Here is a 25,341-nt window from a genome sequence, read left to right as displayed (position 1 = left end):
CCAATATTATTTGCACTTACAGGATAAGGAAAAAAATTGCAGATGACCAAAATTCCCACCTTTTTTTTTTTTTTTTTTCATAAAACTGATGGAATCAAAAGGGAAGGCAATGAAACTAGCATATCCAAAGAGATTGTTTCTTTTCCTTGCAGTGTGCACACTTCATGCTGTACAGGATCTCTATTCCTGCATCTTTTTTAGGGTCATGATAGACTTCTCAATCATTTAAACCAGGCCTACAGTGAAGCCATGTGACTGGAGACTTCCCTGGTTGCATAATATGCTATGCACTCCCTTTGAAATACAGATGCCTATTGTGGATGGTCCTTGTATCTTGTACCGAAAGCGCATCACCTCTTTCCTGTAAGGGGTAAGGTGCATATGGCTAATAATATGCATTTGATTGGCCACCTCTTTGTAAAGGGTCTGCTGTGAGATATGTAGTATCTAAATATATATCTGTACTGGAATCTGGTGAGTGAGGTAGGCAGTAGAATTTGCTATTGCCTGCCAATCTGTCAGGTAAGAGAATAATCCAGCTGCAAAACTCATCTTGTAATCATAAAATCCTACAAATAAAGATCCATTAGTGTATAAAAAAAGTAACATATACAAGATCTGATAGACCAAACAAACCTGACGGAACAGTACTTTTCATGTCATGTTATCCAACATGAACTGTTCTTTCAGAGGGTTGTAAAGTCCTGTCCTCCCTAAAAGTCAGCGGCTGGCCTGCTGACAAAAGCTACTGTTAGGAAATTAGATGCTCTTCCTTCGGTGCACTCTCTGCCTTGGAAAAATGAACAGTCAGGACTCAGAAAACTCTACACAGAACAGCTGGAATATTTAGAGAGAGAGGTGTCTTCCTCCTCATCCTCCTCCATACATAGAAATGTATATATATATATATACACACACACACACATATATACATACATATATGTATCCAAGAGGTAGAGGGATGTGTGTGTATAAATAAGCTTTGCATGTAACAACTATTCCATATTTGCTAGGATTTTCAGTCTTATTTTTATTTGAACATGATTAGGAGCTCAGAGTAGAAAAGAAGTCAAGAATTTCCCAGAATGAAGACATTTTTGTCTTCAATTTAAATATTACTGAATTCTACTTAGACCAAGAAATACATTCTGGAAATGTTCTCTTTATTTGTAGCCTCTAGAGGGCACCGTATCCTCACACATTGTATGGTTAACTCTTGTTTATTACATTGCACCTGTTTGTGCAGGAAAAAGAACTAAGGAAATAAAATATATTTTAGAGGAAATGAGCAATTACTTTTATTTTTATTCTTCTGGTATAAAATCAGATGAGTTTAATCAAAGAAAAATCGGGTTAGCATAAGGGGAAAATCAAGGTGATTAGAATTGCTAAGCAACCAAATATCTCTTACTTTAAGAGGTCAGTTTAAACCCAGATCTAGCTATTATTTGTCATTATTGCTTTTTGTAATTTCTTTGACCTTTCTTTTTATTCTTCTTTTTTAACTGATGTGAAGCTTGGTCATGATGTTCTTATTGCTTAGTGTAGAATGTGTGAGGAACATGAATCTTGTAAGTGGGAATGAGATCTACCTTAAAGCCCCTGTGAAAATTTTGATTTAAAATGTTTACTATACCTTTTATAACTCACCAGGAATGTCTGATTAATATATCTTCATGATACACAACCTTTCATGATTAGGACAGCTATTTTTGTGAAAGCAATAAATGTAGAGGCACTTTAATTTGTCCGTTTGGCAGGTAGATAGACATCAAAATATTCTTTGTGTAATCTGAACAATTGCCAGGGCTCTCCTCAATGAAATATACTTATTCAACTTTTACTTGTCTGGTCTAACAGCTTGGCTTGCATAAACATACTGTTGCTTTTAAGTTAATGGCAGAAATCTCTTTTCTTCCTTGGCTGGATTAGAAATTTAGGTAGAATATGTTTACTTACACTACAAGTGTACCTTGGGGCTTCATTGTATTGCCCTTCCAATAAATTCTGGTGCATTACATTATACTGAGATAATAGGGCAATTTAAGTTAGTCCTGAGAGTTCTTCTGTTTCACTCTGACCCAAAATATGTTCAGAAATTGTGATATTAGTTTTTTAAAATCTGAGTTTTGATTACAGTGCATTAGGTGACTGGGAAGATCAGGCTATCACCACAGCTTCTTGTAGCTGAGAGTTACTGGAAAGAAAATGCGTAGGTAAAAAAAGTGACCATATGAGCATTCTTAGCATAACAGGTATAATGGAGGATTTAGCATTTTTCTTTTTTGCCTGTTGGTAGACAGAAGAAGAAAAATTTTCATTTGTAGTTTCTGTTCTTGCATCAGTTTGTCCCTCACTTTTTGCTGTTTGTCTCACGGTATCTTTGGTAATAGCACAAGATTAATTACCTAATGACGCTGAATCCCATGTCCATATAGGACACCAAATGCACCTAGCATAGCTTGCTATATTCTTCCAGTTTCTGCTTTCTGCAAGATGTTGATTAATCGCTTTCTCGTCCAGAAGTATACCAGACAAAGTTCCCCGATGTATTTCTTTACTTTACATTGATCATTGTTAAACTAGAGCTTCAGTTATTGCAAATATCAGTGAGGAATTGAAACTGCAAATGGCATTCTTTATCACTTGATTTATGATTTCAAACTGTAATTTAGTTATCGCCAGTAGTGTAAATCCTACTTGAAATAAAATTATTTTTTCTCCCCCTTACTTTATTATGCTGCTCTTCATGTGAGAAAGATTAGCAGTACTGTGTAGTGAAGTTAATGAAATATTTAAGCATGTATTTTAAAATTAAGGACAAACTTCCAGTCTAATTTGGGAGGGTTTAAACATGTACACATGAACCTGCTTGATTCAGGAATGTAGTGTGATAGCAAAGTGTTCTTTCGGGATTATGAAGGAGTTTACTTTTTTGGGCTTTTTTTGTTGTTGTGTGGTTTATTTTTTTTTTGTTTTGTTTTTTTGGTTTTGTTTTTGCATTAGCCCTTATGTTCGATGCCAGAAATTGCACAGCCCTCAAGAAAATTTAAGAACTACAGTAGTGATAGTAGCTGCGAGAGCGATAGCAGTGTGTCAGAATCAGGCGAAGAAACTGAAAAGGAAGATCACAATGGAAAAAAAGAGAAAAAAGTTTCATATGATCTTGAAGAAAATAAATGCAAATCTTTGGAACGATCAGGTAAGTTAAATTACCGATTTTCCAAGTAAGTCTGGCATTCACAGTGATTTATATAAAATGCTTCAGTATTTAAAATGCATCAACATTTTTAACTCAGGATTAAACACTGTTTTGCTTGTTTTGTTTTCTTTAAAATCTTCTCTAAATTAATACAAATAAATTTTAAAAACAGAGAAAAAAGGATATTCTTTTGCCAAGAATGCTAAAGAGCAAAGTACGCCTGGGCTACACTTGGAAATGGTGTGAATGTTCCTCTTTGCTCATAGGTTTGGGGTTTTTTTTTGAGAAGGTTGCCATTTTATTTCCCTGTAAAAAGTAGTTATATTAACCTTGAATTTGGTGGAATATAGAAAAAATAAAGAAATGTATAAATGATAAAGAAATGTATCTGGAGAGAGATAGAATGTAATGTATTCCAGATGAGATCTGTGCACAAGTTTTTTTGTGCAATTGTTTCATTATGATTGTCTTCTTTCTTTTTGTGATTGTTTCTCTGGCTGCAGAACATTAGTGTGAGCATGTTCTATCGAATATGGTAGATATAGCATGTTATTTCTTGTTTTAGTAGTGTATTGTCTCAAAGAATTTCTTCATGTAATTGCATAAATATAACACTGCTTCTAAAATTGTATTTTTCATAGAAGCCTCCTTTGCTTAGCAGAAGACTGAATTTGAAACCTGTATAGCTGTGCAGGAGCAGATGAGAGAGATTGGATCTGCAAATAGGGGATCCATCAACCAAATTTTTGCTCCTGCTTCCATATTCTACAGTCAAGAAGCCACACATAGTAGCCACATACTTTTTGACCTACAGGGCATATGCACTCTGTCATAAATCTGATGCATGTTATGGAGGACTGGAGTCTACCTGATTAAAGCTGGTTATGAGGAAGAAATAAATTTTCTTATGGAGTATGTACAGTTTGTATTATTAGGGGATCTGACATGGCTGCTACATATAAGTTGTCAGTCAACATACATTATAGTACAACGTGTGCACACATGTTGGTCATATATGTTGTTAGTTTCAAAGACTGAAAAATGGGTGTTAAAAGAATAAGTAATTGCATCATTATTTAATTTGTCTGCAGGTAGAATGAACTGGAAATCTTCGATTAAAAATATAAAATCTCCATCATATTCACCCCCCGCATCATCCACAGGTCCAATAAGGCGTTCTGTAAGCTGCCCTCGTTCAATATCAGTATTGACTATGCAGTCACAGGCAGCTGAGCAGCGTCCCTTTTCAGCCAAAGCATCTCTGCAACTTCAGCGTGCATCCTCAGTGAACAGGTCTCATTCTTTAAATCGCAGCCCATCTTCAGCTCGAGTCTCTCAGACACCCAGCTCGGGAGCTATGAACTCTTCGGGGGTGAGTTAACACAGCAGTTGCATTCAAAATGTGTTCCATTTCTCTAAAACTCAATAAATACATTATTAATTTTTACAGTGTCAGAAAACCTGAGGTACTATAGTCAATGCTATTTTGACAGAAACTCATGAATTTAAGATCTCTAGACCTACACATGACTTGCAGAGAATGTTAGCTGTGATGTTTCAGTGTCTCAGGTGCAGCAATACAGATGTCACATTTTTTGAGAATGGAAATCTTAGAGGTTTTGTGACTGGGAAACCTGCTCTCCTAAATAGTTTTTAAAGACAGAAAGAGCTTTTACTTCTCTTAAAAAGTTTCTCTGGTTTCTTTGGGGACTGCTGGTTCTGAAATAAAGGAAGCACCTACCTTCAAAATCTTTACAGTAACAAAAATACATCAATATTTCAAAACCAGTGTATACCCCACGCTGTATCAGAAAAAAATGTTAGTAAGACTTTGTACGGCTGTCCATTGTAGAAGAAGGTGTAATTAATTTTCAACCATTTTCAATGCCTACAGTACACCACTACAGTAGAGTTCTACTCCCAAGCCATCTTTTTTTTTTTAAAGTGAAGATAAAACTTCTATCGTTTTGAAACCTGTACCTGAGACAGACAAGCATTTAAACTTAGGTGGTCTAACTAAATAATTAGTATAATAAACAGATCAGATTAAACACTTTTAGCTGTTTAGAATTTGTGTGGTTAGTGGTAATTTCACAATGTACTTCTGAGCTGTACATTTTTTCCTTTTGTGACTAGCCTGTCATCTTCTTTGGTATCTCCTTCACAACCTAGGCATTGCTTTTGTGTTTGCATGATGGACCCCATATCTACTTATCCCTGGGCAGTGTTTGCTGGGATCAGTCCCCAATATCATTCAGTATTGTATTGAGTGCTGGTGCCAGTGTGCTTCCATTCATGGTTTGGTGCCTGTCCTGTGTGTTTCATCACCCAAAAAATTCATCTGGAGATGGGGCAAAAACATATTTACAGCCTTTCTCTATTGTGGTGAGCTTTGATTGTGAGAAATCCTTTTGTAATGCTAATGAACTTGCTTCATAGTATTTACTATCTCTAATCATCATTTTTATCCAGTAGAATTCTCATTGTCTGTTTTGCCTGTGAGGCTTTGTCTAAATGATGAAAAAGGATCCTTTTAAAATTGTGTGCTGACATCTTGTGAAATACTCCTTAACATGGTTTTCCATCTTTAAAGTCAGCAAATAGAATTGGAAAGACATTAAGATTGTGTCTTCACCACAACGTGTTAAAGGTATTTTTTATCACATTAGCTATCTCAAGTTTAAAAAGTACCCTTTTATCATCAAGATGTACTCTGAGAGTTTAATGAGACAGGGCTAATATAGATTTTTCTATTCACATTAACTCTATATCAAATACAAATTACTGAAAGATTAAAAACAGTCTCTTACCATCTGACATTAAAAATGGGCTACTCACTTAAATTAACATTAGTCAGAAACCATACTCTGTTTTTCATTGAGAAAGCTCCAGCAGAGAAATGATCTTGATATTCAGAACAATTATGTTGGGTGATAGAGCTTAGGTCATGCTTCTTAAAATAATGTGAATAAAATTACTTACAGAATGGATAAGAACTACTCATAATTTAGCACTATATTGTGAATGGAACTCTGTTCATAATTATTTTTGCAACTAAGAATAATATACTATATATTACTGCTAGAATATAATTTAAATTAATAAACTGTAACTTACTAAAGAGAAATCATTTGTGCGTGATAACGTATTAGTTTATCCTTTGGGAAAGAAAGGAGCAGCACATTGCCATTTTTTGAGGCTGCTGAGATCCAAATGTACTAAAGATATGGAAACTAAGTTTAGGATAAGTCAGTTACCATTGGGAATTATAGATGCGTTATTATAGCACTTATAAACAAAAGTGGTTTTGGAAATATTTGCTATCTTTTTATTTCAGACACGTTACTGTATATCGTGTAGCAAAATATTTTGCTGTGATTGAAAATATTATTTACTTAAGGAAAAATATCCTTAAGTAAGTATTGTAGTTCTTACAAAATACTAAAGATTTAGAAATGCCTAAAAGTTTTAAATTTCAGTCTTGAAAAAAAGTAAAATTAAGCCCGCCTAATGTTCCAAATGCAAAAATATGCAAAAGTAAAGAAAGAGGATCAGAAATAATTCTAACTATTGTCTAAGATCTAAAGAAAACCCCCAAGCCGCCCAGAGATGGTCCTCTGCACACACTGTAGGGGTTCAAGTTGATGTTGGTGTAAAAAGCACTGATATTTTAAAAAAAATCCTGGGCAATCAAAGACACGGTCCGAACCCCCACTGACCAGAGTAGGAGCAAAGTGTCCTTACTTTTTAATGCTTCCTGAAATCTTGGCACAATGACATATAATTGTCAACAGTTTCTGTTAAATTGTTGCAGTGAAGAACTGAAAGGAAGTTTTTTATGACTAATAATTTCTTTTCATTATGTTAAATTAAAATTCAAAGTCCATTATCTAAATTTCAAATTTAGATTTTAAATGGTGGGCATCATAAATATTGAATATATATTTGTTGATTTTATTTCCAAGAAACTTAGATTTGAACTGTTTTTCTTTAATTTCTTGACAAGTAATGGTAATGCATTAGTGTAGATGAGGCATATGCGCATATTAGCGATGTATTAGATATTATGTCTATAAAATTTAATAATGTATTTTATGCCACCCTATTTAGAATTTTGTCAAGGAAATATCTTTGTAATGTGATCTAATGGCAAGCCTGAAATTTTACCTCTGCTTCACATTGGTTTTTAGAGTGAGTCTTTGCTGCAACAGAAAACAAAAGAGCAAGAAGTCGCTTTGACGAAAGAGACTCTTCTCATCATCAATGACATGAGAATGAAGTTCCCAGGAAAAACAGATGAAGAATCAGAATTAATTATAGAAGATGTAAGTATCGATAAATAAGAAAGAAGAATTACAGGGTAGACACTTACTGCTTTGGCCACTAAAATGAAGGAAAGTAGAAAGCTCAATTTATGATTCATGAGCTCCTGTGGCCTTAAAACTTCCATAACTGAGGATAATTCAAAAGATTTCACAAGCTTGGAGCTTTGCATGTTTTCTGACCTTAAAAGAGTAGCACTGAAAACATTCCTATGTCTTTTTAAAATATATGAGAAACAATCAGGAAGGTTAGAAAAATTCAGTTTTTCATTGTAGAGAAAGTTCAAACTTTTAAGTAATCTAAGAAGAATGTTACAATTCATTAACAGTTTATATTTCATCTGATATTGTTAGTACAGATCCTGACATGTTTAACTTGCTCTCGAATAGGCATACTGGAGAACTGAGAATGGTATGCTGCAAGACAAACTGGAAATTTGCTGGTCATAAAGAACACCAGTCAGGCTCTTTTTGGCTTTTCTAGTCTGTCAGTTTACACTTTCTTACATCTCACATTGTTCTGAGCCTCATCCTGTTGGATCAAAGACGTATGAAACAATGCCCAATCTACAGGACAATTAAAAAGGAACACCTAATGTTCAGATGTATAATCAGAAAATGCATGGTATCTAAAGCCCTTTTAAATATCTACTGCAAAGAAATTAACATCAGCTTGGAAAAGAAAAAAAAATGAAGATAGAAGTTCTTTTTTCAATTACTAGAGATATGTAGGGATCTTGTAATTTAAATTAACACCTGAATTCTGATGTAGTAAGCACAGTCCGCAGTGTGTTAAAATTAATCTAATTCACTATCCATTTGGAAATGTCCTTTCCTTTGTGAGCTTTCAAAATGTTGATTATGTCTTTAGTGATCTGTGCGACTACATCAGAGTGGAAAGGAATTCTCCTGTAATTGTGGTTTATTTATTGTGGGTGATTCTGGAAGATAGTGTTCATAACTAGCATATTTAGTTTCTCTTCTTAGAATCAGAAATAAAAAGCTTCATTATTTTTTTTCATTCAGACATGTTGAGAGTGTGTGTGCATTTATGTACGTGTGGCAGCGTGCAGGTGTATGCACTCCACCTAGTGGTTCTTTCTCATACAACGCTGGCATGCTTATAAATGCATTTTCTTACTGCAGAATTCTTTTATAGATTTGTTTGACCTTAAGTAGTTTCTGATATAATATTTCATCACGGAAGGAAAGAAGTAGTGGTATATTAGTTGTCAGTGAGGCAGAACTTGTCATAGGTCTGCAATAGAATAGAAAGATAAAATAACAAAATTAAAATAAAAATGTATCTTCACAGCTCTAGCTATTTTGGTAGCAATTAAACATCATAAAAGGAGAGTATTGCAGTTCATATATGATCATTTATAGAAAGGATGTTTTGCACGTATATCTAATGTCCTTGATGCAGAAAAAACCTCACTGTTTAAATACAGTAGCAGTTCTGTATTATTGAATTTATTGCTGTGTTCAAGGAATCCTAGCTGAGTCAGTCAAGACAAGTTTCTACCTGCTTTGTAGTGTGTGACTTTGTAGTGTATGAATCAGGTGGAACAGAGGGTAGGATTAAACTGAGAGATTGCACGTCTTTGCAAACATTCCCTCATAAATTTGCAAATATTTTTCTATTTCTTTTAGAGAAAAATTCTTTTCACAGAGGTATTTTAGATGCTCACACTTTGTAGCATTAGGAATGTCCATGAATGAAATGCTAGATTTCAGTTGGGTTTATGTGTATTTCTTTTATCTTGTGTTTTGCAATGTCTCCAGATTATGGATAATTGGAAGTATCATAAGACAAAAGTGGCATCCTATTGGTTGGTAAAACTGGATTCTGTAAAGCAACGAAAAGTAAGTGACATATATTTTAGTTTCTGAAGATCATCTGACGTAGACACGTAGCAGTGTTTCTGCTAGTATTTAGCAGTAGCTGGGAGTGACCCGAGATGCTAGAATACTGGCTATTCATGCTAAAATATGTATTGATTCCACTGCAGGAAATGATGTTGCTCCATATTTAGATAAGCATCATTATCCTGGAATATAATTTCAAAACCAATTTCTTAAAAAATTAGTCTGCTGAAAAAAAAGCAAACAAATAAACCATTAGTGCTTCCATACCTAAATTTTAGCAAATATTCTTAGAATTGTATTGATTCAGCAGATTTGATTGATAAGGGATAAACCAGTCAGCAGTTTCTGACCAGGCATGTTAAAACTCCATTAGAGGCAGTGATATTGCTTTTGGTTATTTGAGTCTTTGACCCACAGTATTGCAACAGATCATGTTGAATAAAAAATAGACCGGCCAAGCAAAGATTATTGACATTGTTAAAGTGTTCAACTAACTGGTTTAGTCTTGCAAAAGACTAATGATGCTTGTTTATCATTCTGTCTTCACTCATCAATAGTAGGAGCTACTATTGTGCATAAGATCTAAAGAATTTTCAATCTGTTTAAAAACTGACATACTGTAGTATGTCAGTCATAGCTGTATGTCACATGTCAGTCAAAATCATCTTTCCAGTGTAATAGTTATTTTTCTTAATGTAGCAGAAATTATGTCTATTATTAATACTTTGGTGCCCCTAAAGCAGTATTTTACGTCTTTCTCTGCCTCAGTCATTGACACATTATGTGGATTAGCATTATCAGTTCCAGGCATTTAAGCTCTGTGTGTCTCAGTTTCACAATTTATTTTTATAGAGCATAAAAGAAAGTAACTTAAAATGCTGCATACAGGATAAATATTATAATTGGAAAAGGTTGGTAGATTGTTATAGAAGAATGGAAGAACGAGTTCAGATCCTGATCTCAGATTAGTTTTTATAAAATCAGCAGTATGATCCTCAGTCTTTCACACTGTATTTTATGGAATATTGCATTAAATGCTTGTATTTTCATACTGGACAGAGAAAACATGTCCATTTAATGTGAGGTCATATGATAGAGATATATTTGACTGTTCATGTTAAGTTCAGATATTAAATGTAATATGTATCCACACAGCTTTCTAAAACAAAATCAGACAACACAAACTGAAGAAGCTGGAAATGTAGGAGTCTATACTTTAACAAAATTATTTTTCAGCTATGTCAAATAGCTGCACAGATTTATTTAGCACAGTTATTTCTTGTGCCATTGACAGGAATCAGTAGAGCAACCAACTTCATTGGCTGAAAGTGTGTCATTTTTTATATCTGCAGCTGTTCTGCTGAATAGTCCTTTGCTTAAAATGATTTCTTATTTCTTTTTAATTATGGGAAACAGTGCTACAATCCCAATATACGTGCACATAGATTTTTTCTATTGTGTCCATATAGCAGTTGTAGCCTTTTGCCCAAAACCAGAGAGAGACTTAGTTGGGGCTTATAGAAATTGGTGATATGGAGGAAGAGCTCCTAGGAGGGAGGGAGAGAGATACAGATAGATGCATATATACATAGATAACAGGGCCCAAAATTCACACTGCTGCTGCGATGGAGATCTCATTTTCTCAGCAGGAATCTTTCGGACAGTTGAAACTGGTGGGGGACGTGTTGCTAGAATTGTTTTGTTTAATCTATGATGCCACAAGTGTGGAAAGAAGTCACCAGATTGGGCCCATCGTTGCAACTGAGATACAGGGTTTTCACACAAGACCGGTTAAGGTGTCTCTTTCAGCCTTTCCCCATACATCATTCCCCAAAACTATGGGAAGGAATTGCCACAGGGAGAGTGATAAATCTGCTCTTTGAGAGACTGAAGCTGTTTACTATACATTCCTCAACTGCTCTTCATAAGCTCCGTTTGGACATCTGCCTTAATATACCTGTGTCTGTCTAGGTTTTGTTTTTGTTTTTTTTTGTTATTTTCTTTGCAATGTAGTCAGAATTTTCTCCTGTAAGCATTATTTCAGAAAGCCTACAATTTATAAGAATGTTTCTGTCTTTTGACTGACAGCCATGTAAAACCAAGGGCATGTGTACTGAGTCAGGATGATACAGTTTGATATGCCTGGTCCTTACTAGCAAAAACTGCACAAACAGAAATGTGGCTTTCTTTGTTCTTCTTGTGAGGATTTCTTTTACAACTTAGGAGACTTCTAATTCCTGAAGCACTAGTGGGGCCCTTCATCTTTGCTTACACTGGAAATGATTTGCCTTTTTTTTTTTTTTTTTTTTGAACTGCTTTTAACCCCAATCCCTTCAAGCAATCAGATAGTTATTCTTAGAAGGGTAGTTTATAAAAACGGATTACCTTTGACAATGACATTGCAGCTGAGGACTGGCAAATGTGTAAGCGTTTGTTGATTTGAAAGAAGTATGTTTTATATTCCAATGGGGTGGGTAAAGGAGAAGCGAGCTCAAGGTGGAGAATATTTATGCAAGTAAGAAATCTGTCTGAAAGGTACCTCCTGCAACTTTGTGAAATACAAACCAGAAACTCAGTCCCCTTCACTATACTTACAGGGAAGTTCTAAAACATAAGAAAATACCTGGGCAATGTACTAGATTTCACAATGTTCACTCTGACAGGTATATTTTCTTAAGAATTATCCAATATGATGTAGAAAATTAAACTCCTGCTTATATTCTTAGTGTCTAATATTCTGGCATTACAGCAGAGGCACAGGAGTCATTTAGAAGCAAGTTGAGAGTAAACTGATGAAATCGATACATGCTACAATAAAATCTAGTCTCCCAAGACTTTTAGGAAAAAGAGACTTTTCTATGGGAGGAGTTGTGACTGCTTTGTGTTACATCACTTTACATAATTTCTTTAAAAGTGTTTTGATGGTTACCAGAGGGTCTGTACATCTTGTTTTGAATACTTTCTTTCATAACATCTTGTTCTGTTACACCTAGATAATTGGTTATGTTAAAGTAACTGATGTAAATTGAAGTAAACAGAAAGATGAAGGCAAACTAGGGAAATTAACTTAGGAAAATGAGGATGTTGGTTTCATGAATTTCCAGCTCTTGTGCAACGCCTTGTCTCTTTTCTTAAATGGATGATTGAGGCCATGTTTGCAAATTAGGAACGATTAACTGGAGTGTTTTTCCCTCTGGCATATTGGTAATATCAACACAGTAGAGACAGCAAGAAAGTGGGGTTTTTTTTCTGGAGTACCTGGCAATCTGCTGCTTGCTCTAAGATGCAAGGTTCAGTCCTTAGTTTTCTTCAACTCCAGGTGCTAAAGTAAAAGAAAAAGCTCTACATTGGTATTATAGTTCTTAGTTTGTGTGTTTGGACTAGTGAGAGAATCTGTATGGGGTGGAATTGTTGTTTTACACACGGAGATAAATTACTGTTAGTGTAACATTGCAAAGGCATGTATGGCTGATCCTTTACGTAATTTAGGGACTTAGTTGGTTCAAATGTGTGTATACTGTCACAGTTACTGGCTATTTGTGTGGGAAAGCCTTAATTGCGTGAGGCAGAAGGAAAAGGATGCTTGAGAAGCATTAAGACAGTAGGCTATGGCTGCTAAGGGAATGTCTGAACATCTGGATCCTTCCCACAAGCGTGGGGCAGTCCAAAAGTTGGGTTTAGCTCCTGTAGTCACTAAACAAGAGCACTGTCCCTAGGTTATAATTTACTACTCATTTTATCTCACTCTTTGGGAGGAAGAGACCACGGGTATGGTTTTAGTGTGTTAGATACCTGCATTTATCAAGATTCCCAATCAGAGGACAGCATTGTATTCACATTAGGTGCATATGTGCATGGAATTCATGTAAAATCTATGTGTGCAGACTAATACTAGGTCTTCAAAAAAGGTCTTAACATGTAAATGACATATTTCATTGAGGTTGTCATTATTAGGCATCTATAGATTTTCTGCCCATTAAGCATATCTTTTTGCTACACAGCTTCATTGTGCTATTGTAAGCATTTTGTTTATGCTTTGTTTCCTTCATCATGTCTAATCTGATTATTTACAAACACCAGTTTGTTATGCAGGACCAAAAAATTGAAGTTCCATACCACACTTCCATACTTTACTGTTTTACTAAATCCCCTTTATTTTTTGAGAGTCAGATGTTTAACAGTGTGAATCAGTTTGTCACACACATCTGAAGGTTTCCTGAGCATGTATTGTACCTTCTAAATCCTAGAATTTGCAACATCTTATTCCATATAAGTGAATACCTCCATCAGTTCACCCCCCACTTGAGTCTGACTGTTTTTTCGGAAGATGCTGTTATGTGAAAGAGCGAGTAAAGGTGTCTCCTTTACAGCAAATAATGTTGATTTAACTCACATTTTTGTTAATAGGTTACAGCACCATAGGGTTTTTTTTTTTTAGGTCAGATTTTACACTGTAGATTTTACAATGCAGTCCATATTTAACAAATCTGTTGCATTTCTATAAACATTGCTATTTTAAATATCTTACTGATTTTTTTCTTATTTACTGATTTCACTACACTGTTTCCTTCATAAAAGGTAAACTAAAATGTTTTGATCTAGGGTAACACTAAGCTTAAATAGATATTAAACCAAAAGCAGTTTGTAGCTTTTCAGGATGTTTTAGTTCTTTATAAAACAAATGGTATTTTAAAAGGGAGTGGGAAAAGAAGAAGAGGTAATCTTCAAATATGTAATGTTTGGGTTGTTAATTATGTTGCTTCTAATCTGTAATTGTGTCTATTTTGTTTCTTTTTAAACTCTTATTGTCATTTAAACAAGATAGTAATTGAACAGATTGAAAAGAATAGAAATGAACTTCTCTGTAATAAAAGTAAAATATTTTGATTTGGTTTTGCAAAATGTTTTTGACAGAAAAAGCGTATCATAAAAGTTTGCTGATGAATGCACAGAAATGAAACACAGACATCTGTGGGAATTTATAGCTATGCAGTCATCTGTGTGTGTGTGTTTGTATGTGTGTGTTCAGTGAATCAGCGAACAGTTGGTTTTAGGTTTTGCAATATGCCTTTGCTTTAATTTCCTTGGAATATCCTCTCCTAGGTTTTGGATATAGTCAAGACAAGTGTTCGTGCAGTTCTACAGCATGTCTGGAAGGCTCCAGACATTGAAAATTTACATTTATACCGTCTCTTTAACCGTGTATTTAATCGCTTACTTTGGAGCCATGGTCAAGGTCTATGGAACTGTTTCTGTAATTCAGGGTAAGCCTATTTCTCTTAGTCTTCTTCATAACTCTACAATTATCAATGCTGGCATACTTTGTTGCTCATTTTAATTCATGAGAATGCTCTAATACTTTGAACTTGTTTTATAACCATCTAAAAATATAGTATAGTTAGAAGTCTAATAATCTAGGCCAACCATTTCAGTAATGGAATCAGACATTTATTAGAATATTTACAAATATCATAATCTTAGGAAAACCCCCGAATTTTAAAAATATCTGAGGTTTAGGTTAACTCTTTCATTGGACAGTGCACAATTTTGAGGTCAGACCATTGTAAGTGGTCAATTTGCCACCAACAGAAATCATTGTCGTATCTATTTGAGCTCAAGACTTACAAGGGAAGAATTTAGTCACAAGTGCAGCTGACATCTCGTGCCAAATGCAATGTCAGTTCTGTGATTTACAAATAAGGAGTTTGAATCTCTGTACTTGATTACATTTGCTGTTTCCTACACTGGTGGGAATTTAAGTATATACGGAATAGGAAGTGGCCACACTGAGGTAAGCAGATGTTTTTGGTTTGGGTAGCAAATACAAATTTTCTATGGGGAAAAAAAATCAGGCCGTATATTGAATGCTCAGTATCCCACACTTCAAAAATCTACATTCCTGAAATTAAAGGCATTCATGTAACAATAGGTTTGGAGGATCGGATCATAGGTATAAAATAATCCCCCTCCCCACCAAATTTCTTCATAAAATAAGAATACAAATGTTTAAATATGAAATATATCACATATAAAAAGACATTTTATGTGTAAGTACACACAATGTGTAAAGAATGGGAGGGGTTTTGATTAGCTTGTATAGGTTGTTCGAAGAGATTTATTGAAAATGAACTACAGCAAATACAGTAATATGGATATTGTATGTAGAAAGGAATAGGTTCTTCATGTTTGTCATATGTAGAGAATGCATGTAATGCACTTGTTATTGTTTCGCCACAAAATGAATAACAAGAAGACGACAAGAAGAAGAGGGATCTGAGAGTATCTAATAGGTTCTCAGTTTTTTGGGCTTTTTTCTTGTCATTGGTGAAGGCTTATTGCTTGTTGCTCACTAGAAGTTTCTGCAGGTTTTTTTCACTGAGATGGGTCATGGGAACACACAGATAATGTCAGACTTGAGCTTTGGTAGAGGGAATATAGGATATAGGGAATACAGCACACTCCAGAAGTTAAAGTAGGGTGAGAAATATTCTGTGTTTCCAATCTGAAACATTTGTTCTGCATAATCCTCAGCAGCTGTGGGTCCGTTCTTCATGCCAGCAGAGGTGTGCGAAGTCTTGAGTCCAACCTCAATTTTTGTTGTCATAAAACATTATAATTACCTTCCCTTTTAATAATGCTGTTATTATTTTGAATTTTACTTTTAGTGTGCAAATCTTTTAATATGCATGAACATTTTCATTTTAGATTTTTTTTTGTCTACAAAGACTGTTTTTTGTTCAAAAACTTTGAAAAACTCTGTTGCTCACTTGGCTCAGGAGAAGAGACTTTGAGCCAGCAGAAGAGTTCAGTGAAGAGTAGAATTTCTCATCCAGCAATAATTTTATTCATGCAGAACAAGACTCAGCTGACTCAAAAGTGGAACTACATTCTTTGAAAAAGATTCAGTTCCTTGTAAGAAGAGTTGCTATGTAAAAGATTCTAAAAATACCGTAAAAGTAATATACAAAGATCCAGTATGTGAAGAGATCACTCTGCATGTAATGTACTTAACAAGTAGAATCAACAGAAGAATAGAATCCACAGAAGAAAACGGAAAGGCTGTTTGTACCTTCCTAGTACATTGTTTATTCAGTTACTATCATCCTTCTTGCCATGGGATCCACAACAGAGATCCCATGTCAGCACTTCTGAAGCAGAGAAGCCAACTTTTCGTGACTCCTCCTTCGAGTGCCTTGTGCCATTTTAAAGAACAGATTGGAATAAATATACGGCATGTGTAGAATTTGGGGAAACGTGTCAGGAAGGGGTATGCATGTGCTGATTCAGAAACAACATGAGTATATTAAAATATATTAAGGAGTATAGAATTTTGACTATTTGTAAGATCTATGTCTTGGGAGAAAAGCAGAGCTAATAGCCTTAAGGTTTTCTCTTGCTGGTTAGATCTCTGCTAAGCATATGCTATTTTAGCAGAAAGAATGACAAAGAAACAAAAGAAACCTCAGTGAAATAATGGTGATGTAAAGCTACATTTGTTTCACTGCATAATAAACAATTAAAATTAATAAGAGGAAACTGGTAGAACCAGCTGACTTCAGATGGTTATAAAAAGAATAACACATAATTGACAACGTTGCACAATGAAGCGTTAGACTTTGTTCTGGATCTGGTGAGACTCCATGATTTCTTACTAATGTGTGGAAACTAAAGTTACAGCATAACAAATTAAGCTTCCTTAGGTAACAGTACTCTGATCCCAGTTGACTGCAGTATAATGGAGTGCAAACTGAATCCGTGTAGCACATGGAGGACATTGCACAAGCACATTTACATCAAACCTCATTCAAATTCACGTATGTTTCCAAATCTCAATCTTTGTTATTAGGGTAACTGTATACCATTATGTTCATAATCAGCCATAGTTATAGCAGGCCACATATTATTCTTCACTGATAAAATCCCTCCGAACTGTAGGAAAGTGATGACAGACCTCAAAGCCCAGAACTTAAGGAATTTATCAGGAGAGTTTCTTCCCCAGGATTTTGGAGATTTATGGATTGAATTAGAATATAATTATGTGTAGCACTGTGAATCTGTTGAATGAATGTAATACTTAGACCTTCATCTTGCTGCTTTTTACCAGATATCACGTGACTTCATGAGGAAAGAATGAAGACAGTAGATTAATTTCCATGTAAAAATACATGTGGAAAGTTCCCAGACAGGAAACAATATTGAGAAAAATATATTTTAAAAATAGTAGCTCTTCAATTAGTAGAATTATTCTGTTTATGAAATAAAAGTTTTGATGCCTTATAAACAATATTTCTTTAAAAAATAATTATATGGATAGTAATTGAGTCATTTGAAAATTGTATGTGCAGTGGAAATTCGGTAGGACTGAAGAGTTTCAACCAGAACATGTAATCTAGACTGAGGAGCCAGGCTGAAAAATCGTTGAGCTATACATATACAGCTTATCTTTTAGTCATTAATGTTCATAATTCCATCCTAATAACAGCGTAATTTTGAAAATCTCACTAGGCAGAAGTAAGCTTGCTGGTTCTTTGGTGGTGTTTTAAGGACAAACTTCCTATACTGGGACTGTGAAATCTATTGCTGATCTCAGTGGACAAAACTAAATCATCCTGGATGCTGTGTTGAAACCAGATGCAGCAAATTTTCCTCACTCTATGAAATGCCGCTTTCATAAGCAAACATAAAAACCTCAAGTTTACAAACCATCTGTGCTACTGGATAATGTTTTGACTAAAAAAAGTCTTCACAGGGACCATGTTGCCTTTAAAACAGATGTAATGATCTGTAATCTGGTCAGAATTTTGCACAAACAGCAGGTGTATGCAAGGAACTATTGTCATCTTCTGTGGTAAAACATACCTGGTTTATATTGGTATGGTAGGGTGGGATTTTTTTTTTTTTTTGGTTGTTTGTTTTGGAAAGAGAAATGGCTTTTTAAGAAAACAAAAGCATGATTGTTCATATTTCAAAAAGTAATGCTTCTATAGATACGCTTTTCAAGTTGCACTTAATTGTAGAAGAGCAACCCCATATGACCAGATAGTATAATAAGTATTATTTGAATGATTAAACTGGGAAACACTTCTCATGTGATTTGGATAAGGAAGCAGAGCACATCCTAATCTCCTGTGAATTAATTTCATATTTGTTTCTTAGTATTATGTACTTAAATTAGAAGAAGAGTATCATTATGCTATGCAGGCATTTAGAAATAATTTATTACTTTTATCAATTACTTTTTAATATCACATCACATTCATATTCAGGTGGTAGCTTGTTAAAAATAATACATGTTTTTTGCTATTCCTGTTGTAAGACACATATACTATTATGTGACAGTAAATCTTTATGTGCTAAACCTAAGTAATGGCCCTATAAACGCTTTAGGGAGCAAACCAAGTGAAAAAAGGCTGTGGACATTTCACATATGAAGATTAACTTCTTAATTTGTATTTTGGACTCAGCATCTGCCAGCATTTGTGTTAAATAGTATAGACCTTTCCTGTAAATAGTCATGGTCGTGTTTTTTCTCTTGTTCCTATATTAATATGATATAAGGCAGTAAAGCTCTCAGACTGCAAATTTTGCTACAAAAAATGAAGTTGTGCCTTTTTCCATAACAGGAGCTCTTGGGAAACCATATTCAGTAAAAGCACAGAGGTGGTGACTCCTGAGCAACTCCAGTGTTGCCAACGAGTAGTACAACTTTGTAAACACTGCCTGCTGGTGGTTTATAAATATTCATCAGACTCAAGAGGATCCCCAACTGGGATTAGCACCCACTGGGATGATACGAGGTATACATTTCAATATTCTCTTCCTAAATTATAAGTACAAAGCATAATACTGGAACATGTTTCAGTCTGTGTTGCTACCACTATACTTCTCTTTAAGCCTAGTTCACTAAGTTTTTATTTAAAAAAAAAAAAAAAGGCAACCCCCCCAACATTTCTTTGATCCTGAGGTTTTAGCATTCTAATCTCTCTACCCCACTCATGAAGTGCTACTAAAGGAAGACTTGATGTACACATTTTGTGTGAAGCTACACTTATTAAAGTCTTGATTGCGTACTGCCCAAGTAGCTGCAGCAAAGGCTTTCCATAAAGTGAACTGAAAATTTCCTTTCTTGCCCTTCTTAGATCCCTCAAAGTCACTGATACCAGATTTGCATTCTTAGAGGTATCCTAACATGTTTGATACTTCTGGCTTCACATTGGCAGTGGAATGCTATAGGGGCACAGCTCCAGCCAAGGGTCAGGTAAGTGCCATCTGATTTACTGTATTGCACAGTTTTGCAAAGTTGATTTCCAAAACCTACAGATTGAAAGCTTTGTTATTTCATCTTACAGAGCACAAATATATTTTCAAACCTTGCAAAACAGCATCATATAGTAAAAAAATTATTTGGCACTTACCTGATTATCTATTGGCTGGTTTAGTTCTCCAACTGGATACAATAGGGATTGTAGTATTGTCAGTGTAGGGATTACTGAAAATGCTCCAACTGTGGGAGTCAATGATCTGCAATTTAACAGTCATAGATGGAGAATTAAATGTAAGTTTCAAATTACTTCGCTTCCAAATTCTATCCATAATGGCAATTTGAATTATTATGTATATAAGCTTACAAATGGTTTGCTTATATAAAAATTTTTACAGACATTATTTCATAGAAGGGCTTTATGAGTTAAATATTATGTGAAAAGCAAGCCTTTGATATATTATCTGTTAAACTTATTTTATGACTTAATTGCTTACTTGCTATATCTCAGACTAGTTATTTGATACACTGAACCCATTTGTTATTGTCATATGGATCTTAAGGCACTCTAATATAATTGTAAACTGACCAGAAACTGAAGTTGTTTGGTCACAGCAAAAGTAGAAATATGTTAGCCACAAAACAAATCACATTCAATATTAACATCTACTGAGCTATAGCACGAGTATGGTAAAGTCATTTGGATTAGGTAAGACTAAAAAATCTTCAACCGTGAAGTTTTTATTGCTTTTACTGTTAATACTGCAGAAAATTTTGCATCATGACCAACCACAAACTATTCAAACTGATCGGATTACTCTAATGTACTGCAGCTAACAGGCTTGCATTTGGAAACCAGTGAAAGGGATGGCCCAATAAAACTTTCTCGTCTCCAGTTTCTGTGCTTCTTTGGACCCTGAATGGAAGTTCATTCATAAATTTCACAGGCTGGAAGATTCTAAGCCCTGTGTATCCTAAATATCCTATATCCTAAATGTCTTCAGCCATGGAGTGTCACGACAACTCTAATCAATTAAAGTTACAATTTTTATATTAATCTCCACAAATGTTACATCTATACTGTGGATACAGAAATATGCTACTTAACCATTATATTCTGAATTTGTGAAATGAAAGGTAGGTATGGAAATGAATGCTTTTGCCCACTATGCCCCATAATTGTAAAATAATGAACTGTTTTTCTAGAAATGGGAAAACTTCAATACTATTTCACTTTTCATTGAGGTTTCTGTTTTTAAATTATATAAGTATCTGCACTACTAACAATAGTTTTCTTGATTCTTGGAAAATTGTGTGAAGTGCAAGAAGAGATCAGTGTATAATTTAATAAATGTACAAGAAGTAAATTTTTTCAAGGATTTATAAAATCTAATTTGAAGGGGTTTTTTTTTTCTGAGCACAAACCAATTTTTTGTTTTGTTTGTGTTTATGAAACAAATGTTTGTGAAACTAAAGCTTTAAAAGATTACAAATAGATACCTCTTTAGCTGAGAAAATTTATTTGTACAGGGTGAGAAAAAAAGATAATGAAAACTCCCACAGAGTTCTATTTTCACTTTTAAAATTTGTTCTCAATCCTATCTCCTAACTGTAAATCCACTGTATGTCATGAAGAGAATTAATAAGAGTATTAATCTAAATGGTCACTTGTTTCCTCACAAAATTAGAAGTGTAAAGAAAACAATAGGGGGAGCTCAAAAACTATACCACATTCTCTTTAAAATAATAGCAAAAATCAAACTGTGTAAGAAGTCAGGCTTTTCATATTTTGATAAATTTCCCTGTGTTACAAAATTTAAAAAAAGCCAAACCATCTACTAGTAGATCCTTACAGCTTGCTAAATAATCTTTTCTATTACATGGCATATTCTCTGGGAAGCATTAGAGCTTTTGACTATATCATCACGCAAAGGTAGGACTCAGTCTGGTGATGTAGTGAACTGTCAAGCTCACCACCAACCCATTCCAAATCAGACTTAATTTTTTATATTTAAAAAAAAAAAATGTATTGGTGATAATATTTTTATAGTAACAGCTTTACTCAGAGCTTAAACAAACCCCATGTATACACTATATTTCTCCCATTGACAGTGTGATGCTGTTTCTATCCAAGTGATTACTAGGATCAGTCTTTTATCTTATTCATCATTAATCAATAAAATTCACTAGAATGATGCAACAATTTTTAAGCAATGATTTATACAATGTGTTTTGGTAATCTGTCCTAACATTGACATCATTCATTATGAAATTCTGATTTAGTGTGGATGTTATTTTTGTACACTTACTGTACTCATCTAATGACTTCTGCAATTAACTATTAGGAAATGTTAACATGAAAAGATTTAACAATGAATAGTAGGCATATGTTAAATGATTGTTTCTAGCTTACATGAAATATGGGCTATATAGTTGCCTGAACTCAAAAGGTAAATAGTCACTGATGTGACATACTAGGTTGTAGCATCATTGTTTCTTGCTTTCCTAGATTAGTGATGTAGCATGTCTATTTTCAAAGAATTGGAGCTGGAAACCAAAGCTGAAAATCTCTAGTTTTTCCCTAATTGAATTATTTTACAAGTTAACATTTTATAAGCTCGTTAACATCAATTTGCAGGTTTTACCCAGTTAAATTGAATAAATAGTACTATAATAACAGAGCACAATGGGTTAACTATTGATTTTTGGTAGGAATATTAAACAGGATGTCTTTTTTTTTTATCCGCTTGCTTTAAACATAAAGGACTGGAAAGATGTTTGATCCTCATACATCATCTTAAAGTTTTGCTAAGAGTTTCTCTGTGCTTAGATCTGTTTCCTGAGTTAGTGCCTAATGCCCTGTAGCTTTTATAAATAGTATTTATTGTACATAATTTTTTGCATACGATGATTTAAAGGTATAGAACCTGAACAACTAATACTTTTGCTCTTGAATGTCACTTTGCCTGTAAACTCTGCTATATTTTTCATATCCTTTCTAGGTATTTATTGCCAGGACCTTCACCGTTCATCATGAAACCATCCTCATCCAGCCTTAGCTGCAGTTCATCTGGAATGCCTCGTCCTAACATTTTGTTCACACACAGATATAGTCACTTGTGAAGCAAAATAAAAGTTGCTGTTCTTTGTAAATAATGGCACTCATTTTTTTTCCAAATTAAAATTTGTGATGGAGCTAAATATAAGCACTGTTATATATTTACTACCATATTATGATAACATTTAGCTGAAAACCTACTGTAAAAGCATAGCTTTTCTGGAAACATAATAAACCTTGTTAAGTTGTTTACACACACAGGTGAATGTGTAGATCTTGCTAGGTTTATAAGTAATTCCTTCTTACTAGAAATGTTATTTTTGCTGCAGAATATGTAAAATGGAATTGATCTTGAAGATCTTATTACAGTGTTACATTATTTTGTAAGTACAATACTTTGAATATTATTTATTGTAAAGTATACTATTTATTGTCTGAAATGTAATTGATCCTTTAACAAGGCAGATGATTTAAAAAACTGTAGTAGAACAGTAAAACTGTAACAGTCATTGAAAATAATCTGATCATTTCTTGGACATGTTTAAAATAATCCCCAAAACTCTTTAAGCCAAGCCAAGCCTAGAGCAGACATCTCCTCTGAAATTGAAAGATCTTTAATGCTGCTATTTCTCTTGGAGGACATGGTATAGTATCTTTTAGCCAAAGTGAAGGCATGTGGTACACAAACAGTAAAAACATCAGTTTAGGCATTCCATTTCTAATTGGATTCTTGTAATAAAATGGAAGCCGATGTTTGTCACGAGATTTTCATTCATGTTACCTATGGCCTGTGCCTTTAGGTTTCCTTTGGGAGCAAGCAGTCATCTCCAACTCGCACAAGCATACAAAGTGCATAGTTTTTCTGTTTTACTGCACAAGTGGTAAAGCAGACATTTTTAGGAAATACTGCAGCTACAATGTATTATTTCAACCTTAAACTAATTGGTTCATTGTAGTTTTTAGCATACAATCTAGCACCTACTGTAGAATGTATCCTTGCAATGGACAGTATTTTCTAGACTGCTGACACCTTTAAATGTTGGAAATTTAATTAATCAGAAAGCTCTCATTCAGATTCAGCTTCCTGGGCCTGGCTGAACAACACAAAAAGGAAACAAGCCAGAGCAGAAACCTGGAATTAACCTGAAAACATCATTCAGGCTTTGCAACCCATTCATCCCACTCAGCATTTTGCCATGTGAGCCTTATTCATTATAGAAACAATTATTAAAATTAAAATCAGTTAATCTAGATTTAAAAATGAAGTAAGTTTTTTAACTGAGTAAAGGACAGAGTAGTTATTATTTACCAAAGACTTGTTTACTTACCCGTCATGTAACCAGGAAAAGTGTTTGTAAATTACCAGTATATTTCAGGTATACTTAAAAAAATAATCTGAGGGCTAATTATCCTCAGGAGCAAGTATGTTAGAGGTTTTTGATATCCAGAGATTTAAGAAAAATTTAAGAGATGTAAGAAATTTGAGAATGAAGTTGTCTGGAAATTATTTTTTTTTTTTTTAATTTTAGTCATAGTATATATAAAGCTGGGAATTTTGGTGAGATTTTTTTGATGCCTGTGCTGTAGTGCCTCAGCTCTAGAACTGCAGGATATATGATAACGAGACTATTTGTAAAAAATTGAAAAAACTTCTTGAGATTAGCCAGATATAAGCTGTCTTCTGGTCTGGTAAAGTCTTTTTCATTTTTGTGGTAATACTAGTTCAGTAATATAGTATATTCACATTAATTGTATACCTCTTTTGATCCACACAGCAACTACTGATAAAGCATACTACGGTTATCTGTAAGACCTAATAAAAGCTGTAAATTCTCTCTACCTGGGGGAGGCTTCCATTGCATTCTGCTTTTGGCCATAAGGTTAACACCAGCTTCCAGCTTAGCTTGCCAGAGTTTAGGATAAGTACGTTCACATGCCTTTTTTTTTTTTTCTTACCCTTTCCTTCTTCTTTTAACTACGTTATGATCTCTGTTCTCAGAAGCCAGTGCTGGGACAGGTCAATCTGTATAGAATACTCCGCCAGCAAAACGAGGGCTGCTAACTGTACCTATGTGGTGTGGACAGATCTAGGAGAAAAATACATTTAGCATGTACAAAAGTGGACCAGATAGTTGGTTTACATCTGAAGCTACTTAATATATTCATATTTCTGATAACCTTTCCTAAAGTGCTACTGTATTCCTAATAATGTGTGAATCAATACTTTCAATAAACGTGATGCTGCACTTTCCTGCCAGCTCCTCTGAACGGGTGCATATGGTCGATGGGTGAATTATGGGCTGTAGGTACAGCCCTGCAGGTGGAAGCATTTACTCCTTTTTCAAATGTATTTCCAAGCTGTACGAGAGCCGTAATTAGAAGGAAAAGAACACAGACAAAATTTTTACCATAGGCTGATCTTTACCCATTTAAGATATGACTAAAATGAGGTAATGCGTTTTGTAATGGTGCATGATCATCCCAGTAACTCAAAAAAAAATCCCCCCGGTGCAGAAATGAGGTGCTCAGTAGCTTTAATGTACAAAATGTGTGGGTTTTTTGGCTAAGAAAAGCCTCTGGGTGCATCCTGGGGAAACAGGACGGGAGCAGGGGTGCACCTGGGGAGGGA

At 34.5% G+C, this 25,341-nt stretch overlaps 1 protein-coding gene across 6 annotated transcripts in view; it reads left to right on the top strand.

Moving 5' to 3' along the window:
• The window catches only part of TTLL7 (tubulin tyrosine ligase like 7), a 72,057-nt gene extending 47,077 nt beyond the window's left edge, over nt 1-24,980 (top strand). For 3 of the 6 annotated variants that reach the window (XM_014939329.1, XM_014939330.1, XM_014939331.1), the window contains 8 exons: nt 3,007-3,202; nt 4,294-4,574; nt 5,796-5,852; nt 7,393-7,527; nt 9,310-9,390; nt 14,497-14,657; nt 19,017-19,190; nt 22,657-24,980. In XM_014939329.1, the coding sequence (XP_014794815.1) occupies nt 3,007-3,202; nt 4,294-4,574; nt 5,796-5,852; nt 7,393-7,527; nt 9,310-9,390; nt 14,497-14,657; nt 19,017-19,190; nt 22,657-22,777 (1,206 nt within the window). In that variant the 3' untranslated portion in view covers nt 22,778-24,980. The other 3 variants (XR_001411649.1, XR_001411650.1, XM_014939332.1) reach the window with 3 other exon arrangements.
• Nucleotides 24,981-25,341: the final 361 nt, after the last annotated feature.

The sequence above is a fragment of the Calidris pugnax genome, unplaced genomic scaffold (assembly GCF_001431845.1).
Source record: "Calidris pugnax isolate Ruff unplaced genomic scaffold, ASM143184v1 scaffold18, whole genome shotgun sequence".
NCBI classification, from domain to species: Eukaryota; Metazoa; Chordata; class Aves; order Charadriiformes; family Scolopacidae; genus Calidris; species Calidris pugnax.
The sequence above is the reverse complement of the archived record's forward strand: the minus strand, read 5'-3'. Positions and strand labels throughout refer to the sequence as shown.